At 41.4% G+C, this 20,280-nt stretch overlaps 1 protein-coding gene across 1 annotated transcript in view; it reads right to left on the bottom strand.

The window, feature by feature from the left end:
- Positions 1-2,614: 2,614 nt before the first annotated feature.
- CRADD (CASP2 and RIPK1 domain containing adaptor with death domain) overlaps positions 2,615-20,280 on the bottom strand; it is a 179,045-nt gene continuing 161,379 nt past the window's right edge. The window contains exon 3 of the mRNA XM_008004254.3: positions 2,615-3,354. Within this exon, the coding sequence (XP_008002445.3) occupies positions 3,053-3,354 (302 nt within the window). The 3' untranslated portion in view covers positions 2,615-3,052. The remainder of the gene's footprint in view (positions 3,355-20,280) is intronic.

The raw sequence follows: 20,280 nt of genomic DNA, 5'->3' as shown, positions 1-20,280 counted from the left end.
ATTTTAATTACACATTTTAGTCTCTCTAAATAGTCCTCACATTGACAAAAAAATGTGTATTATCATTTGGAAAATATAACACTTTTTATAAGGAAATGCAGAGAAAATCCTATTCTTTTTATAAAAAGAATATGCAGGCAGAGAAAACTAACTGGAGGACAGGGAAGAAAATTGGGATGTACAGTGCTTAGATGGGAGTAGGGGTAATTCTTATTTTTCTTCATCTTGTTTTTTTTCCAACTGCCATAATAAACATGTATTTTATGTTGAGAAAATTTAATAAAAGTTATAGTTTTAAAAACATTAAGGGCCACACTCACGCATAGAAAAGGCTTGCCTGTTATTGTGATTCAAGGACGGGGATCCAGAGTAGCCAAAGGTTGTTTTTCAATAGGGCCCAGAAATCTCAGTTTAGAAATACTGGCTGTGGTGGATTGCAAAACATGGACCCAAATATGCGCGCGAGCACACACACACACACACACACACACACACACACACACGCTCCAACCCAACCCAAAGTGCTGCAAGACTATATATTAATATACTTTTTGTCAGTGCCTGCAAACGCTCTTGCTACCTCGCTGCATTCATTCAGAGTCTTCTTGGGGGTAAACAAGAAATTTCTCTGAAATTGTAGAATCTTCTCCCATACAAAACACAGGCAATCCCTGCAGGCTTATCACCTCCCCACTTCTGTTAAGAGGCAGGCAGCTGCTATGTAGCATTATTCGTCATGGCCAGAGGTAGACCAAGATAGGGATTCAGCTGCTCTGCTCTTCTACTCTGCAAACCTTCTGCAAGCACCTGAGCAGGCCCAAGGAGGGGCTGCTGCCATTTGGTGGTGAAGACACTCTTCTTGTTAAGGGCAACAAGTCAGAGGTCTCTAAGGGCCCCCTCGGCCCTGTCTGTCTGGCCCATCATGGGCTTGTTCTTCACTAATTGTCTCTCACTGCTGACAGAGCCCACAAGTGTCTTTATGCGTGACAGATTCCTTGCAAATGGTGAATGGCGGAAAGATGACCCAGCTAATCATCAGACCTGCTAATGCCATCTAGTCAGATGCAGCAGAGCCCAGCTCTACTCACTCATCCATGAATGTGACTCTGAGCTGTGAGAACAAAAGCCAGAGCAACTCTCTATTAGGAAACGCGGGGGAAGACAGCAATATAACAAGTCCCAGGTTCAAAATGACAAGTGATTCACTGAAGATGCCACAGCAGTATAGTCTATCACTGGGCGCAGTGAGACGGCCAAAACTACGAGAATTTTACAAGATAATGAATTATTGACTGGGCTACAAAATGGAAAATTTGAACTGATAAGGCCAGTAGACTATCCTTTTGAACCGAATTCATTGAAAGAATAAACTGTGGCATAGCAGCTCTTTTTTGGTAACGGGAATATGGTTACAAGATGCCTGAAAGGCTATTATCCACACACTATTGTCATCTTTTTAAACACCCACTTTGCGTTCAACTCTACCATTCTATAAACTTATTCTTGGAATGGACAGAAATAAAAAACATGATTTTTTCCCTCCCTTTTGAAAAATCCTGAGTTATGTTAGAATTAGGAAACAGATTCCATAATTATTAATAAGGATAGATAACAGATTGGCTCCATTGTAAAGTTTATAAAATCAAATCCCATTTTAAAGCTTAGTAAGAAATGTGGCGATAGTAGCTCCTCCCACAGTGCCCTCAGCTTTCAGCCACTATTCAGTTTTGCCTGTGGTCTAACTACACCTTCAGCCACAGTGGCGGCAAATTAACAGCTACCATTTCCTGAAAGCTGACAGCGAACCGCATCTGGATGTGCTCTTGGCGGATATTATTGCTTTAATCATCACAAAGACCTCAGAGGTGAGTACAGTCATTTCCTCATTCTCCCAATGGGAAACTGAGGCATAGAAAGGGTAACTTGTCCAAGGCCATACAGCTAGTAGGCGGGGAGCAGGAGTCAAGCTTCTTCAGTGAGCATGCAAGAGAGGAGGGAAGGAGTCCTGTGGAGCAGTTGGAAAGGACTCAGGAGCTGGTGCCCAAGCTCATCCACCCTGGGCCAATCGCTCAATCTCTCTACAGAAGGAGTTGAACCACCTTGCCCACTGCCCACTCAGGATGGCTGAGAGGTCCAAATGAGATCACATACAGGAAAGGCCATGAAAACAGTAAAGTATTCTATAAGCACCATGTGCTATTGATAAAAGGACAGAAGACTAAATCACACTCCTTAGGAGCACAACACTTCAATCATTCTGGCTTCAGTGGAAAGATCACACCCCCTCTCATCCCGACTTAATGCTTTCAATAAACTGCACAGGATTTTCTTGAGCAATCTTTTAAAGATGAAGGGCTCAGGTATGCTTGCTGGTACTTGAACTGGTCTTTGCAGGGAGTTTTAGTGTCTTACGACATTTAATACAGACATCCTGCCTGAGCTATTTATCCTGACTTGGGAAAGTAACCATTTCACTGTTACTATGAATTCTGTTCCAAAGACAAAAAAAAGACTACTGTAATTTTACACCCTTAATCTATGCAATACAGGAACGAGAAAGGAAAAAAAAAAAAAAACCCAACGCACTACTTTCTCATGAATGAGGCACATTATATGCAGTCATTCACATTTTATTATTTTATCATTATGAATAGTAAAGTCCACAGTTCAGTCCTCAGACAACATTCAGGTAAATGTTTTACATATGAGACACCTGCTTGTAATGTGATGACATGATATATATATATATATTTTTGAACCACTGTGATTTAATAGTCTATTAAAATGCCATTACACATTTAAAAACTGAACAATTACAACAATGCAATCTTCAAGCAATTAAAAACAAAGAATTGTTGAGCCACCGTGAGAGATCTGCTGAGTAATCTGGCCTTTCAAATAACGTCTAGTGGAAACCCTGTTTTCTCCTTCCATCTGAGGATCATTAAAAATAAAAAACAAACCTACACAAAAATCCACCTGCTCTGAGTGAAAGTCAGGATTCAGCCACATGACTCAGGGACTCACTCCCCAGCGGTTGGTGGAGGCACCATCACTCCAACATGTGCAGGAGCAGTGAGGGGTCCACGTCCACAGCCCGCAGCCCGTTGTGCAGGCTCTGGAAGGTGGCCTGCTTCCCGAAGCGCTGCCGCCAACGGACGAAGGCCTCTACCACCTGCGACTGCACGTTGTGGGGGTGGTTGGCCTTACAGCGGTAGATATCTGTCTGGGACAGTCCCAGAGACAGCACCACGGGCTCCCACTCAGGACCCAGCCTCTGGGCCAGCCGGTTAATCTGCCGGTCTGATGGGGAGCTGTTGAGGATGTGCGAGGGGATTCCAGTCAATCTGTCACCTGAGGAGGAAAAAGAAACCCGGGTGAAATGAGCAAGGCAACAAACACATCATTTGGGGGCAGAAATGAGAATCGTGGGGAGAAGAAAGCAATGCTTCCAAATGGCAGAGCCAATTGGCTCTCGTCTTCCTGGGGGCTGCTCTGTACAATGCCATGATTCAGGGTTTCAATACCGTTTAGTACCTATGAAAACATTTTTTACAGAAACTTTTTATTTTATTTTATTTTATTTTTTGAGATGGAGTTTCACTCTGTCACCCAGGCTGGAGAGCAGTGGCATGATATTGACTCACTACAAACTCCGCCTCCTGAGCTCAAGTGATTCTCCTGTTTCAGCCTCCCCAGTAGCTGGGATTACAGGCACCTGCCACCATGCCCAGCTAATTTTTGTATTTTTAGCAGAGACAGGGTTTCAACATGTTGGCCAGGCTGGTCTTGAACTCCTGATCTCAGGTGATCCACCTGTCTTGGCCTCCCAAAGTGCTAGGATTACAGGCGAGAGCCATAGAACCCGGCCTATTACAGAAACTTTGTAAGCAAGAAAATAAAAACTAGAAATCCCACCAGAAAAACTGACTGATAATAACTGGTCTATTTCCTTTCATATATAAAACACATATGTAGGGTTACCTTGTACATGCTGCTTTGTAACATGCTTTTTTCACTTATATCCCTTTTACTCAAGGCCAGGCAAGGCGTCTGGGGGAATTCAAGAATGGCTGCACAGACCTCAGCTCCTTCTGGCACTGTCTGTGGCCTTAGTGGTGGGGCCTGTTCCAAGGCTGGGAATGCCCCTCCCTGCAGGAAAGGCAGGTGCTAGAGGACAAAGGCTAAACCAAACAGCTACCCTCCCCAGTGAGATTGAACTTCAAATATTACTGAGAGAAGGTGTAGCTGCTAACAGAAGCAGGAGCCAAGAGGGTTGCCGAGAACAAAATAAACCTAAGAGGCCATGGGGTAGCAGGAAGGGAGGAGAGTGGGGTTTGTTCGTAGCAGAGGCCACAAGAGTGGAGTTACCGTCCTGGCAGAGCCCAGAAGAGGAACAGGAAATACGTGCTGAGACGGAGCAAGGAGGAAATCTGACCTTCTACTTCCTGAACTAGATTCCTATTTGCCTGAGGCCAGTCTGCTGAGAAGCATGACGCTAAGTAAATGGTTATAAATGTGCCCAGCAAGACCAGTGAGCAGTGCCTTTGGTTATATAGAAGGAGCTCCTAAGTTCATTAGGGAAGGCCTTCCAGGGGAAGGAGGCTAAAGCTAAGCCCTGAACACTAGGAGGAGGAGCTGGGTGATGAAGGAGGAAGAGGGCGTGGTGCATCTCGAGAAGAGAGAATTGCATGTGCAAAGGCGAGGAGAATCCCAATGGAGGAAGTCAAAGGCACTCGCAGCAGCCAAGTGCAGAGATTGAGAGGGACTCCAAATATCCAAAGTCATTCGCTAGGTTCAGACATTTGACAGCACAGTACACTATACTCCCGTCCATCAGCATCACAGGGATTCAGGTCAGTCTACTTCATGCTCACCAGTCCACTACTGTGTTTTGATTTATGATTCAATAAGAAGGCAAAGGCACCTTATTACAAGGGCTGATGTTTTCCACAGCCTGTGCCTTTGGCCTCTGGGCAGTGGCCAACACCTTAGAGTTGCAAAAATATTGTCAAGGGCTCTTTCTGGTGTTTGTCAACACTACAATTTAAAAAACAAGGACTAAGAAGCAATTAGAATACTGATGACACTACTGATCAATAGTTGAGATTAACAGCAATGATTTTACGGTTTGTATAAAAACATAGGCTCATTTAAAAAAATTAAAGCGGCCGGGCGCGGTGGCTCATGCCTGTAATCCCAGCACTTTGGGAGGCCGAGGCGGGCGGATCACAAGGTCCGGAGATCGAGACCACGGTGAAACCCTGTCTCTCCTAAAAATACAAAAAATTAGCCGGGCGCAGTAGTGGGCGCCTGCGGTCCCAGCTACTCAGGAGGCTGAGGCAGGAGAATGGCGTGAACCCGGGAGGCGAAGCTTGCAGTGAGCCGAGATCATGCCACTGCACTCCAGCCTGAGGGACACAGCGAGACTCCGTCTCAAAAAAAAAAAAAAAAAAAAAAAAAATTAAAGCAACAGAAAACAGCACAAAGAGGAAAAGAAATCATCCAATATCCCGCCATTGTGTTTACAGTTGGTGACCATCATTCCGGATATTTCTTTACGCACATACCCTGGTAGAAGGCTAGATAGAGGGTAATGGGTTCATTTAAAATGATAATATATGAACTTTTCTTTCTAGTAAGAGCTATTTATTTGTTTGGATATAACAGAAGAAAAAGCAGAAGTGAAAGAAAATGACATTCTGACTGGCAGTTATAAGTTACATACTTGAAAACACACACATACACACTATTTAATGCACAGAAAAAAGTTACGAAAACTCAAGGGTTAACTGCATGTTTTTATAGTAATACTCTATAATTACTTTGCATTTCCTCTCCATTTCCTCACACTTGATTTTTTTTTTTTTTTTTTGCTTATATAATTTGTATTTTGTCAGATGCCTAACAGTTATACATTTCTTTAACAATCATCCATGCCCCTTGTCCCATTGTTTAGTCCTAAGGTGGAATTATAAAGGTTTGAATGCTCAGCAGTGTTTTGTTGTTGCTGCTGTTGTTACTGTTTTTCATCTGTGGCTTTTCTACTCCTGGGTCTGTTCTTCTGATTTGAGTCATTTGGGTCAATTTCATCACAGGGTGGTTTTTTTTTTGTTTTTTTTGTTTTCAAGAAATGCTCATGATTGCAATAGTCCCTGACTTCTTTCAGGTCAAGGCGGCCTGCTTATTGCCTTTGCTGGAATAATAACTTAATATTTAGCAAACAATTTTATATTATTTTTATCTTTTTTATATTCATAATTTTATATTATATTATTTAAATAATTTTATTTCCCTTAAAAGTTTGTAGGCCTTGTTCATACTTTCTGGTAGGGGTTGTTGAAAAATGTGGAGAATTCTGATACCAACTTAGTCATCCAGTATTTTGTGTAACTTGCTTTTCCTGTCTGAGGTCTAAATACCGAAACTTTAGACCAGGGTATATGTTATCCATTTTATATCTGCACTTCCAGGTATGTGGCATAACCTTCCAACCAAAGATTCAGTTGTGTCTTCCTTTTGGGAAAATCTTCCTGGGTCACATGGTTGCATTCTTTTCTTGCTCCATATGCTGGACGGGTGTGCCTCTCCTCCATGGCTGTCATATTGTTCCTATTGCTTTAATCCCCTCCTTGGGATTATCTCACTCTTTGATTTTCAGCTATGTCTATCCTGTGTGTGTGTGTATGTGTGTGTTTTCTGGTTTTAACGTTGTATTGTGTTTTTGTTCTTAATTTCTTTTCTTGGCTCTTTTAAAAATTCCATTCCACTTCACACTCATTAGGAGAGCTACTATCAAAAAACAAACAAACGAACAAACAAAAACCAGGAAGTCCCAAATGTTGGCAAGGGTGTGGAGAAATTGGAACCCTTGTGCTGTATTGGTGGGAATGGAAAATGGTGCAGCTGCTGTGGAAAACAGTATGGGCAGTTCCTCAAAAATTTAAAAATAGAATTAACGTATGATCCAGCAATCCCACTGCTGGGTATATACTCAAAAGAATTGAATGTAGGGACTCAAAGAGAAATTCTTACACCTACGTTCACAGCAGCATTATTCACAATAGCCAAAAGGTGGAAGCAAACTAAGTATCCATCACTGGATGAATGGATATGCAAAACAGGGTACAGACATACAACAGAATATTATTCAGCCTTAAAAAGGATGGAAATTCTGACTCATGCTCCAACATGGATGAATCTTGAAGACATTAAGCTAAGTGAAATCAGCCAGTCACAAAAGGACAAATACTTTCTGATTCTATTCATATGAGGTACTTGGAGTGGTCAAATTCAGACACAGAAAGTAGAATGCTGGTTGCCAGGGGCTGGAAGAGGGAGAAATGGGGAATTATTGTTTCATGGGTGCAGAATTTCAGTTCCGAAAGATGAAGACTTTTGGAGATTGGTTATAAAACAATGTGAAGGTACTTAACATGACTGAACTGTACATTTAAAAATGGTTACAATGGCAAATTTTATGTCATGTACATTTTACCACAGTTAAAAATAAAAATTAAAAAGAATCCCATTGTTGTTTTATCATAGCTACATCTTGAGTTTTTGTTTCTACTGAATCGATGCTGAGCCTTTCTATAGCATAAAATACTTGGGAGGTTGAGTTTTCTAGGACTGGGTTTTCTGATAGACCAGATTGGTTGTATGTTTATTTTGGCAAACTGTGTTCCTTTCTTTTCTTTTCTTTATTTAAAAAAATATATATATTTAATAGAGACAGGGTCTCACTATGTTGCCCAGGCTGGTCTCAAACTCCTGGCCTCAAGTGATCCTCGCGCCCCAGCCTCCCAAAGTTTTGGGATTACAGGTGTGAACCACCGTGCCCAGCCAACAAACTGTGCTCCTCTCTTGCATTCCTCTGCTGCAGCATTTCACAGAGTAGTCGTGACACTCACTGCCATCTTGTTCATACCGACAACATGAGCATCTCTGTCCAGAACTGCTCTTTGCTCTCCTAGAGCAAGCTGATGTATCTTTTGACGCTCTCCTCACTTCATAGGGAACCAGTTGTCATTCTACCTCTGAGCTACGATTTTAGGTTGGCTGCTGCTTTCCATGAACATTTCTGCCATGGAGGAGTGGTAGGAGTCATGAGGCCTGTCTTTGGGAGCTCTATACTCTGTCCTCTTTTGGAGGGGAGTTAAATGTCTTAGACCAGGGCCTACTCTGCCTAACCAGGGCAGACTCACACCTATGGTCTCTTTCCTGTAACTCAACACAGAGACTAGGAGATGGCCTCCCCTGGGTGCCTTCCTGACTCTGACTCTGCCAAGGGTTTTTTTTTTTTTTTTTTTTTTTTTTTTTTTTAACATTTATCATGTCTATCCACTCACCACCTCAACCAGCTGCTTCCCATATTAATCTATATTAGGAGGAACCCTCAGGAATTGGTCCTCTCACCTTCCTTTTCCAGCACTGCTTCTGAGGGGCCACAGTGAGGTGTTCCCTTCCTTGCCTGCCAGTTTTCAAAGTGGCTGAAATAAAGCTGTAATTGTTTTTTGTTTGTTTGTTTGCTGCAGGTGCATATGGGGGCTGGGTTTGATTTTGTTTCTAACTGTATTTTGGTTCTGTTGCTTGGGTGTTGGGAAGGGAGTCTGTGTTTCTGCTATACTCTGTCATCCTTCTCTCTCACTCTTGGCCAACAAGAATGCAACATATGCTTCCAGCCAATTCTTTGGAAGTAAGGACACAGTTTGCTCTGATTCTTCCACACTTTCAGGGTCACTTAGCCCTTGTAAATAGGGCCACATAACTGGGAGATGGCCAGCAGTCTGTGGACACAGGCTAGAGCAAAGATAATTGGCACATAAGCACCACCCCACCAAGCAGATCAAGCCATTCCAAATGGACATCTTTGCACATACAGAGAGGCAATCACAGCTGTTTGTGATGTCTGACCTCTATCAGGGAAAGTATCCTTATGAGACCCGTTCAGTTCGTGAATTCTGCTGAACACAAGGGTACTTAAAAATGAGAGTCCCAAGGCTTTGGTGTCAACTCTCAAGGATATACTACATAAATTCAGGTCAAGCCATAAATTAATCCACTGTGACCATCTGGCTACTATTTCTCAAAGATAGCATGCATGCCTCTAGCAGAGTGTAAGATGAACATTCTGTATTGCAATAGTCATCTATTTTAATATGATTTAAAAAAATCAATAGCATTTCAAACTCATGAAATGAAAAAGCAAGGATCACAATAAGTAAATTAAAAAGCAGATACAGAACGACAACTAAAAACTTAAAAGTCAGTTAAAAATAAATTTAAAGGGCTGGGCGCGGTGGCTCATGCCTGTAATCCCAGCACTTTGGGAAGCCGAGGCGGGTGGATCATTTGGGGTCAGGAGTTTGAGACCAGCCTGGCTAACATGGTGAAACCCCGTTTCTACTAATATACAAAAAAATTAGTCAGGTGTGGTGGTATGCGCCTGTAAGTCCAGCTACTCGGGAGGCTGTGGCAGGAGGACTGCTTGAACTTGGGAGACAGAAGTTGCAGTGAGCTGAGATCGTACCATTGCACTCCAGCCTGGGCAAGAGAGTGAGACTCCCTCTCAAATAAATAAATAAACTCCCTCTCAAATAAATAAATAAATAAATAAAATAAAAATAAATTTAAAGAAAAGCATTAAGTTAGGCTGGGCACGGTGGCTCACGCCTGTAATCCTAGTACTTTGGGAGGCTGAGGCTGGCAGATCACTTGACCTCAGGAGTTCGAGACCAGCCTGGCATACGTGCTGAAACTTCATCTCTGCGAAAAATACAAAAATGAGCTGGGCATGGTGGCAGGCACCTGTATTCCCAGCTACTTGGGAAGCTGAGGCAGGAGAATTGCTTGAACCTGGGAGGCGGAGGTTGCAGTGAGCGAGATCGCACCACTGCACTCCAACCTGGGCAACAGAGCGAGACTGTCTCAAAAAAAAAAAAAAAAAAAAAAAGAATACAAAGACAAAAAAGAAACAAAAGAAAAGCATTAAATCATTAAATTAGTGGTAGAAATGGTACCTAGACATCGCAAAAATTAAACAAGGGGACCCCAAATTACTGAAGCTTGGAAAGTGCATTATTTCTCCACAAGTGTGCCCTTAGCATTCTAGGCAGACAACGTGCTGTACAGGGCTTTTCCAGTACATGATGGGGTCATCAGCATCCCTGGCATCCACCTTCTAATTGCTAGCGATACCCCTATACCACCACACACACACACGTTCACATACCCTGGGGTGAGGCAGCACTACCTCTGGTTAAAACCACCAGACATTGTGGTATAACCTGGTTTAAAAAATCCTAAATGGGAATTTAACTCCTTTTAGACAGCCCTCATATAGGGCTGTATAAAATGTTCTCCCTTATACAGATCCTAAATTTTTCATGCAATCTTCTAATCCAATTCTCAGTGAAACTCCTGTTTCAAAAGGAGCAATATACACTGACAACCCCATTTACTGCAATGAAGCCAAGATCCACTTAAAGGAAAATGGAAACCCCTCGCCCTGCTCTCCACCCCCATCCCCGCCCCGACTTAACTTATTCTCTCACCCTCCATCCCTCATGTCTGTGGTCACTATGTGAATGAAAACGACACAGCATTCTCCCTCCTTCTCCAGCTATCTCCTCCTTCCTCACCCATGCCTATCAATCACTGTTCTGGCCTCAAAACTAAAAATCTCCTCTCTAATCCCTATTACATTTTGTGAAAGTTTCTCACATAATTTTTCCAGGTTCTGTATGTGACATTGCTGACTCTGAAGCTCCTTATGGGCAGAGACCAGGTCTTCCACTTCTGTGACCTCCTTCCCCTAGTCTTTAGCCCTTTGCCAAGCACAAAAGGGAACTCAACATACACCTTTCCAGGAGCTGATGATCATCTTATAGCAAAAGAGCCCTCCAAGTCAAGTTTCTGACTCACCATCTCCACCAGCTGTGTGTTTGACTTCATCTGTTCCAGAAAAAAAGCCATGTCTTCTAACGAATTTCTGTGCAGCAGTCCTTCCTACCTATTCCTTATTGCTTTCACTGGAATAACTGGTTGGATGTGGGTTCTGTGAGTGAAGGACAGTCCACAGGCCCAGGGTCCTGTCTGGTCAACCTCCTGTTTTCACCTTGCATTCAATGATGTGATCACCTTACAGGTAATCTGAGAATAGGAACTCTCCAGGGTTCAAAAGCACAGTTCAGAAGCTGAAGATCAAGGACTAAAGAAGAGGCGCAGTAGATACATAAACAGCTGCTGGAAGAGTCAAAAAGGTTTTTTAACTATGAAATTCCTTTTTCAACTTCAGTTATTTTGTGATATGACAGGAGATGTTGTAAGAAGATATGGGTTTTTTTTTTTTTTTTTTTTTTTTTTTTTTTTTTTTTTTTTATGACGGTGACTGGGTTGGTCATGGGGTAGCACTTCTACAAACGATATACATTCCTTTGGAGGGTCTGTCTGGTCATATACCAGTCACCCCGGCTCACGGCTGCAGTGAGCCACTGTTACTGATGGAAGTGTCACATGCTGCAGGTGTGCAGGACTAGAAAAAAAGCTGAGCTAAGAGACTGTCCTGTTCCAGTGCAGCTGCTTTTTAGAAGATAAGGCTAAATGCTTCTGTGAGGACATTTGAGGCCTCTGCTCATGTCAAGTCCACTAATGTTCCACTGATCAAAGCAAGATATGTGGCCAAACCCAAGACCAACAGGAAAGGGAATTAAATCTTTGCATGGGGTAGGAGGAATGAAAGTTTGCTCAACAATGAACTCTAAACACTCACAAGTGTTGGATATTGGTGCAGGAAAAACACAGAAACTTGAACAGACCAAAGTATGAAATACACTGAAATAGCAAACAAAGCCCTCCCTTGACAAAGAGCCCTAGGCCCAGATGGCTTTATAGGTAAGCTCCATCAAATGTTCATGGATCCTGTGGACCTTGGACAAGTTAAAGCGGGAAACTTACTTAACTTGAAATTAAAAGTTCATGGAACACTTAATTTCCTATCATATGTAAGTTGTTCCAGAAAATAAAAAAAGGACAAAAGCTATCTGGCTGATTTTATGAGGATACTACAGTTTTTATTCCAAACAGGATAAGAATACAAGAAGAGAAAAATTATAGGCTTGTTTCAGTTACGATTTTAGAAGCAAAAATTAAAAATAAAATATTAAGTAATTGAATAAAAAAATTTAAAGTAACATATCATGAACAAGTAGAATTTATCCTAGGTTTGCAATATATTTCAACATCATAAAATCTACCACTTAACTCAATATATCAATCCACCAAAGAGGAAACTCATTATTATCTTAATAGATGCAGAAAAAAAAATTTGATAAAGTTTGACACATAACTATAATTTGAAAAAGTATATTTCTTTAAAAATTCAAAATATGGGAAAATTTCTTAATTTGGTAAAGATTGTAAAAGTATTTGATTTGGTGGAGAAACTTTAAATGTATTCTTTTTAAAAAGACAAGGATGCACACCATCACCATTACTGTGGAATACAGTATTGGACGTCCTGACCAGTGCTATAAAGAAAGAAAAGAAGTTAGTTTTGGGAGGCCAAGGTGGGTGTGTGTATCAACTGAGGTTGGGAGTTTGAGACCAGCCTGACCAACATGGAGAAACCCCATCTCTACTGAAAATACAAAATCAGCCAGGCGTGGTGGCACGTGCCTGTAATCCCAGCTACTCGGGAGGCTGAGGCAGGAGAATTGCTTGGACCCAGAGGCGGAGGTTGTTGTGAGCCAAGATTGAGCCATTGCACTCCAGCCTGGGCAACAGGAGTGAAACTCTGTCTCAAAAAAAGAAAAAAAAAAAAAAAAAAGAAATTAGTTAAATTAGTTATAAATAATAAGCATTTCAAGGGAAGAGATAAAAACTAACATTATTTTCAGAAAATATGACCTAATACATAGAAAAATATCAGGATTAGCAGATAATCTATTAGAATAAGAGGACTGAGCAAAATTGCCAGACACAAGATCAACTTAAAACAAAAAACTACAAAGCAGCATGTCAACACTCTCACAATAATCAAATACAAAACACAATAAAAATACAATAAGCAATGAGAAGGATAAAGGATCTATGAAATTAATAAGGACTGTATAAGACCTTTATGGGGAAAATTTTAAGCCTTTATTAAAAGACATAAAGTAAGAGCTGACTAAAAGGAGAGTTGCTGTCGTGCTAGGTGGGATGCCATTATTATAATATAAAGATGCTGATTCCTATAGTGACAATTAAAATTCCATAACGGGGAAAGAAGAGGCTTTCCCCAAACTGAGGGGAACTAGCTTATTACAGAGGAAAAGAAAACTGGCCTGGATCATCACACCATGAACAGGGGTGGATCCCATGGAGATGAAGTCCCAAAGGTAAAAGGTAAAACTATAAAGTTCATGGAAAATAAGGCAGGAGTATCTTTATGGCCTGTGGTCAGAAGCGGTTTTTAAAATTAATCTCCCAAAGGTAAATTTTTTATGTCAAAATTAAAGATTTCTGCTCAATGAAGGAGACGTGATCCAAGCTGATGTCTAAGACCGAGGCTAATGTCTAAGACCAATAAGGGAAACACTATCTAGACTGTGTAAGGTGTTTCTGAAAACCAACAGCAAAGGTAAGAACCTCCACAGGAAACGGAACAAAGGTATGAACAGGTGATTCAAATTAGAGGAAACACAAAAGGGAGCATATAAAGAGATGCTCAAATGCAGAAATTTAAGAAACAAATGTAAACAACAATGATAAAGCACTTTAAATGTATAGAAATCTAGACAATACCAAGCTTTGGCTGGGATGTGATGTAGGAACCTTGTTCACTGCCGACGGAAATAAAAATCGGACAGTTATACTGGCCAGCAAGTTGGCAGTGTGGGTAAAATTGAATGTACTTTCCAATCTTGTTGTGTTAGATGTACCCAAGAAAAGTTTTAAAAAAGACCTGTAAGAGACACATATGAGGTTGTTTGTGTAAAGCTTCATTATTTGTGCTAGCAAATACACATATACCTTATAATCCAGACACCCTCTTTTGGGAGACATAGATATCTCCACGTCAGGAAAATTCTTACACAGACCCATGAAGGGTCACTATGAGGTCATTTATATGAGGTAATACTGTTGGAAAAAAGGAGTTGGAAGCAATCTAAGAGTTCATTGCTGGTGGACGAGATAGAGAAATACAAAAGAGCACATAGGGAATACTGGCAGAATTAGAGAGGATGGACTCAATGCAGTGCAGAGCAAAAAATGTAAGGAAAATAATCAGGTCTATACTAATGCAAATTAAGAATATATGTCCAGGCCGGGCACCCATGGCTCATGCCTGTAATCCCAACACTTTGGGAGGTCGAGGCAGGTGGATCGTTTGAGCTCAGGAGTTTGACTAGTCTGGGAAACATGGCAAAACTCCATCTTAACAAAAAAATATATTAATACAAAAAATGAGCCAGGTGTGGTGGTGCACACCTGTAGTCCCAGGTGCTCAGGGGGAGGCTAAGGTGGGAAGATCACCTGAGCCAGGGAGGTCAAGGCTGCATGAGCTCTGATTGCGTCACTGATTGAACTTCAGCTTGGGTGAAAGAGCAAGACTCTGTCTCAAAAAACAAAAAAGAATATATGTCCAATGCACCACTTACAAAAAAACACACAAATAAAGGAATACATGTCAGACAGAATAGTTATCTTTATCTATGGGAAGGAGGGAAATGGGAGTGGGAACAAGCATGAATACATGAATGGAAAAGGAAGAAGCTTTTCACAGACCAATTAGTGAAGTAGGCCACAAATTGATGGGCGCAAAGGAAAAAAAACAGAGAGAGAAGCAAGGGAGGAAGGGAAGGAAGGAAGGAGGGAGGGAGGGAGGGAGAGAGGGAAGGTCAAGAGTCACTCTGAACTCAGCTGTCTCATGGTACCCCAGGGGCTGACAACTTCCAGTTTCTCTGTAGCTAAAGTGGGTGGAGTGGAGGAGGTCAGGGGTAGGGCGGGGCTGTTCCAGGCTGGAAAAGCTAACCTAACCAGCCACCTCCCAGGACTCATGAATTAACTCTGGTGCCGGAGTGCAATGGCTCTGCAGAAGAATCCCTTTGGCTGAGACTGGTTACCAAGAAAAGAAAAAAGAAAAGAAAAGAAAAGAAGAGAAAAGAGAAGAGAAGAGAAGAGAAGAGAAGAGAAGAGAAGAGAAGAGAAGAGAAGAGAAGAGAAGAGAAGAGAAGAGAAGACCAAAACCAAAACCAAAACCAAAACAAAACAAAAAACACCTCAAAAGGAAAACTAATTAGAACCCCTTGTTCTGCTTGTTCTGACACATAATCACAGAGAACGATTTGGTCCTCACAGAGAGATGGAGAAATCATGTTTAGTCTTTCTAAAACTGATTTCCAGGACGATTAAGTGAAACCCACTCCAAAGAACAAGGTTATGTTGCAAAATACAAATAAATCCCGCTTATTGTAACGGAAGACTTGATTTGACTATCAAGTCCATGGAAGGTCAACAATAAAACTGTTAGCAATAATTAAGCTCGTACTGAATTAAAGGTGGGAGGTACGGTAGACACCACTCTGGGCTAAGAATTAGCAGGCCTGGGTAGTATAAATTTCCATCTGCCACCACCTAGCCATATAGCTTGGGAGAAGTCATTTAGCCTCTCTGAGATTGCTTTCTTCTTTGTAAAAGGCAAAACCAGATGACTTCTAAGGCTTTTATTTCAATAAAATATATTATCTTTTTTAGAAGTAATTCTATTATTTTCAACAAATCTTATGATTTTTGAATTCTCATTAAATCAAACCATTTATTGTTGTATCACTTTTCTTTACATATTTTCTAAGATAGAAACAACCCTCGTAGGCCTTTAGTAATGATTTTTGCTTATTTGTTTCTGCCTTTTAAAGATCACACATGGAAACCACATGGTGGCTCACGCCTATAGTCCCAGCACTTTGGGAGGCCGAGGCGGGTGGATCACCTAAGGTGGGGAGTTTGAGACCAACCTGGCCAACATGGTGAAACCCTGTCTCTATTAAAAATACAAAAATTAGCTGGGCGTGGTGACGCACGTCTGTAATCCCAGCTACTTGGGAGGTTGAGGCAGGAGAATCACTTGATCCCGGGAGGCGGAGGTGGCAGTGACAAGATTGCGCCACTGCACTCCAGCCTGTGCGACAGAGCGAGACTCCCTCTAAAAAAACAAAAATAAACAAACAAAAAAACCACGAAATGAATATCTGGTAAAGTAAATTTTTCAAAACAGTAAAAACTTTAAAAGTGAATGTTACAGTTTGCTGGGCCATTCATTTCTCTCACATGGACCAGACACAGCTCCATCAATTTGTTATTCATCCTGTTCATTGAACACACCAGGCAGCTGTGGGGCCAGAGAGCCTCGCACGAGCTGTTCCCTTTCCCTGGGACGCTCTTTCACTGATCCCTTCATCAAATGTAACTTCTCAGGGCAGCTGCCCTGACTGCCCCGTTCCAAACTGCAACTCCCACTCCACTCTCATTCCCTTTGTCCATACATCACCTTGTAACGTGTGACATATTTTATAGATGTGCTCTATTTGTTGTTGCCGCCTGCCCCCAACCCTACACACTCAGGCCTGCTGGAATGTAAGTGTCTCGCAGGCAGGGGAGCTTCGTCCATCCTGCTCAGTGATGTACTCCAGGCACCCAGCGTAGTCCCTTGCACATAGTAGGCACTCACTACGTATCTGTTGGATGAATGAATGAATGAAAAGGAATGATTCATTACAATGACAACATACTCACTTAGCTTTATTCTCTATAGCTACAGTGTTACCAAGTGCTACTACTTTTAATTTACTTTGTATTTAAAACCAGAGAAATTATATTGCATAATCTAAGGGTGAATAGAAAATTAAAAAGAGGGGAAACTCCATGATGGTAAAATATCATCAAGGTTAGACATGGGCTGTTACCTTTTTTTATGCCAAACTGGGCTACAATGTGGGAACTCCCCTTTCCCATACCCATGTTTCATTTGAAAAGAGAAAGACAGGCAGGCCCCAAGATAGCTTCTGGGTAAATACGGCAGAGTGAGGCCTGACCCCAGTGTCTCCATCCCCCAACACCTAAGGATATGAAGAAAAGGGAATAAAATTAAAAAAGAAGCCCACCAAAAAAGATGGCAGAACCACCTTCTAATTCCTGCCTTCCTAAAGCTGTGTCAATTATTCACCAAACTCAACTCTAAGAGATTCACTCTACTATCCCCAAATCTAGAGAGGAAAAAATTAAGTGGGTTTCTTACATTTTTTTCTCCTCTGATTTCAGCAGAGTGGAGATGGTAAGTGCTACATGAAGCGACAGGAGATAAAAAATGTGGACAACAAGGACTTACTGTCCCTGGCAGAATGAGAAGACATTCCGCATGTTCTCAGGAGAGACAGCACAGCACAGGCATTATAGGGTGGAGCTCACTTCCTTGACCTGCTCTTTTGCTTACATGTGCCTATAGGCTGAAGAAAAGTGCACAGGACAGGAGATACCTGGTCCTCAAGAGGTAATACACAGGGGTCAGAAGGATGCCAAGGAGAAATCACCCCAGTGGATCAGAGCCCCAGTCACCCAAACATACGCAGGATGGAATGAAACAGCATGCCGAGTGAGTAACATACCAGAGTAACACATGAGTTAAAAAGAGAGCATTATGTGGAAGAAAATGGGCCAAAACCAAAAATCTACAGTCTCCAAGGAATAAACTAATAAGTGAGAAACACCAAGGATGACTCAAAATTATTTATATCCTAGGAAGCCTTGAGGTAATCAGAGATGAAAGGCGAAACTTAAAGAGAAAAATGATAGACATAGAAGAGAAAAAATAAAATCCATCAGAAAGATTAATGAGTATCCCTGAAGTAGAGAACCCAGGCCAAAGTATTTAAAGATCCAATACAAGAATGTATCCCTAAAATGAGCAAGCAACGGAGCTCTAAGTCAAAAGAGCATACTTCGTTTTTACAAAAAATGAATATGAAACAATTAACTGAAACATGTACCCTGGTTAAATAATTGAATTTCCAGTTCCAAGAAACAATTCTTCAAGCAGAACAAGCCAAGTTGCCTACAATGAGGGGAAAGCCAGTCATTTTTTTCAAAAGTATTTTAAATACAAAAGATAAACAATTCCTCCAAAATTCTAAGGGGAATAAAGTATAGTGCATAAATATTACTCCTAGGGATGATATTGAAGTATAAAGGTAAGGTAATCATCAGATATTCTTGAACATGAAAAAAAACTAAAAAATTCATCATTCATGAGCCCTCCTTGAAGTCTTGACAATCTAGTCAGTGCAATGAATAAAAAAAAGCTATCAGCAGTAGCACACCAATGGGGGGGTCAGTGAAAATGGTTTGCTTCAGATGCAGACAATAAAGGATGCAGTGCTTACAGAGAAATTTAAATAAGTAGCAAAAGCACTAAAAGTCTGTTTTTCACATCACCATGTGCAAGCAATTCTAAACAATGCAAATGATAAAATACTCCTCCCCTCTGCCAGGCAGTCTCCACTAAACCCCTTGATCTGTTCCTCAATATCAGTACCAGGAAAGCCATAGGAAAAAGATTAGTACTGGGCACTGAATTCATTTAAATATAAAACTAATTTTAGGCCGGGCATGGTGGCTCATGCCTCCCAGCACTTTGGGAGGCTGAGGCGGGCGGATCACCTGAGGTCAGTAGTTTCAGACTAGCCTGACCAACATGGAGAAACCCCATCTCTACTGAAAATACAAAATTAGCCGGGTGTGGTGGCACATGCCTGTAGTCCCAGCTACTTGGGAGGCTGAGGCAGGAGAACTGCTTGAGCCTGGGAGGTGGAGGTTATGGCAAGTTGAGATCGTGCCACTGCAGTCCAGCCTGGGCAACAAGAGCGAAACTCTGTCTCAAAACAAACAATCAAACAAAGAAACAAACAAATTTTAAACAACTGAACATAACATTATATACCTTAACTATATGAAAATAACATAACTAATCAAAATCAAAGCTAGATTATAGAATAGAATGTAAATATTATCTATTTGACTATGTGAAAACAGCAGTGTAACTAACTGAAATCTAAAGGGAAGGAAAAGTGAAAGTTCTTAATGACCTTATTTATCATGGCAGGAAGGACGTCCATACTGTCTAGTATGAAAATGATAGCATCAGGATAAGCTAAGTAATCTACGGTTAAAAACAAGCCAAGTCTCAGTTACCTAACAGATCAAGAGTTCATTTCGTGCTCATACTCCCTGCACTGCAGGCCCATGTGGGTCCTCAGGGCTGTGCCTTTCACGTGCTGGCTCTGCACTCCTGTGCTGTGTTGATCTTATGCCCCCACCACATTAACATGAGCATCCAGGCTCACCAAGGTGGTAGAAGAAAGGGTAAGACTGGAGACCTGGCAATTAAATGCATTCATCCATAATGGTCGTTTCTGCTCATGTTGTGTGGCTAAAGCAAGCCACAAGGTCACACAGTGACCTTGAAGAGAGTGAGGAAATATGATTCTCCTGTATCCCAGAAGAGGAAGAAAACTGGGTGAACAGCAACACTGCCTACCACAAAAACATAACTGGAAAATACACACACACACACACACAAAATGAAAACCAGCAAGTTCTTATTATCTCTTTACTTAAAAAAAAAAATAACATTTTTTACTGTGAAAAAAATGTTTGTTCAAAGTTCAGTAATTCCTTAATGCTCATTTATTTTCTCCAGTTAAAATCAGGTAAAATTAAGTGTAATGATTTTTACATTTAAAAATTAGCGTGTCTAGCTGAGCAGTGGCTCATGCCTGTAATTCTAACGCTTTGGAAGGCTGAGGCGGGAAGATCGCTTGAGTCCAGGAGTTCAAGACTAGCCTGGGCAACATAGCGAGACCCCCCCCCCCCCCTCATCTGGACAAAAGTAAAAATAAAAAATTAGCTGGGCATGGTGGGCATTAACCACAGGCATGGTCTCAGCTACTTGGGAGGCCAGGGTAGGAGGATTGCTTGGGCCTGGGAGGTGGAGGCTGCAGTGGGCTGTGATAGTGCCACTGCACTCCAGCCTGAGTGACACAGGGAGACCCTATCTCAAAAAAATAAATTTAAATAAAAACTTAGCATGTATCATATGATCACACTTTTATGAAAGCATCTCTCTCTCTCCATCCATCTTCCCATCTGCAAACACGCTTAGGGTGATATCTAACACAATGTTTCCTTAATGTTAATGAGGCTTATTTTTAAATGATAGAATGTATGATTTGTTTCTTTTTA

Source organism: Chlorocebus sabaeus, chromosome 11, assembly GCF_047675955.1.
Source record: "Chlorocebus sabaeus isolate Y175 chromosome 11, mChlSab1.0.hap1, whole genome shotgun sequence".
NCBI classification, from domain to species: domain Eukaryota; kingdom Metazoa; phylum Chordata; class Mammalia; order Primates; family Cercopithecidae; genus Chlorocebus; species Chlorocebus sabaeus.
The sequence above is the reverse complement of the archived record's forward strand: the minus strand, read 5'-3'. Positions and strand labels throughout refer to the sequence as shown.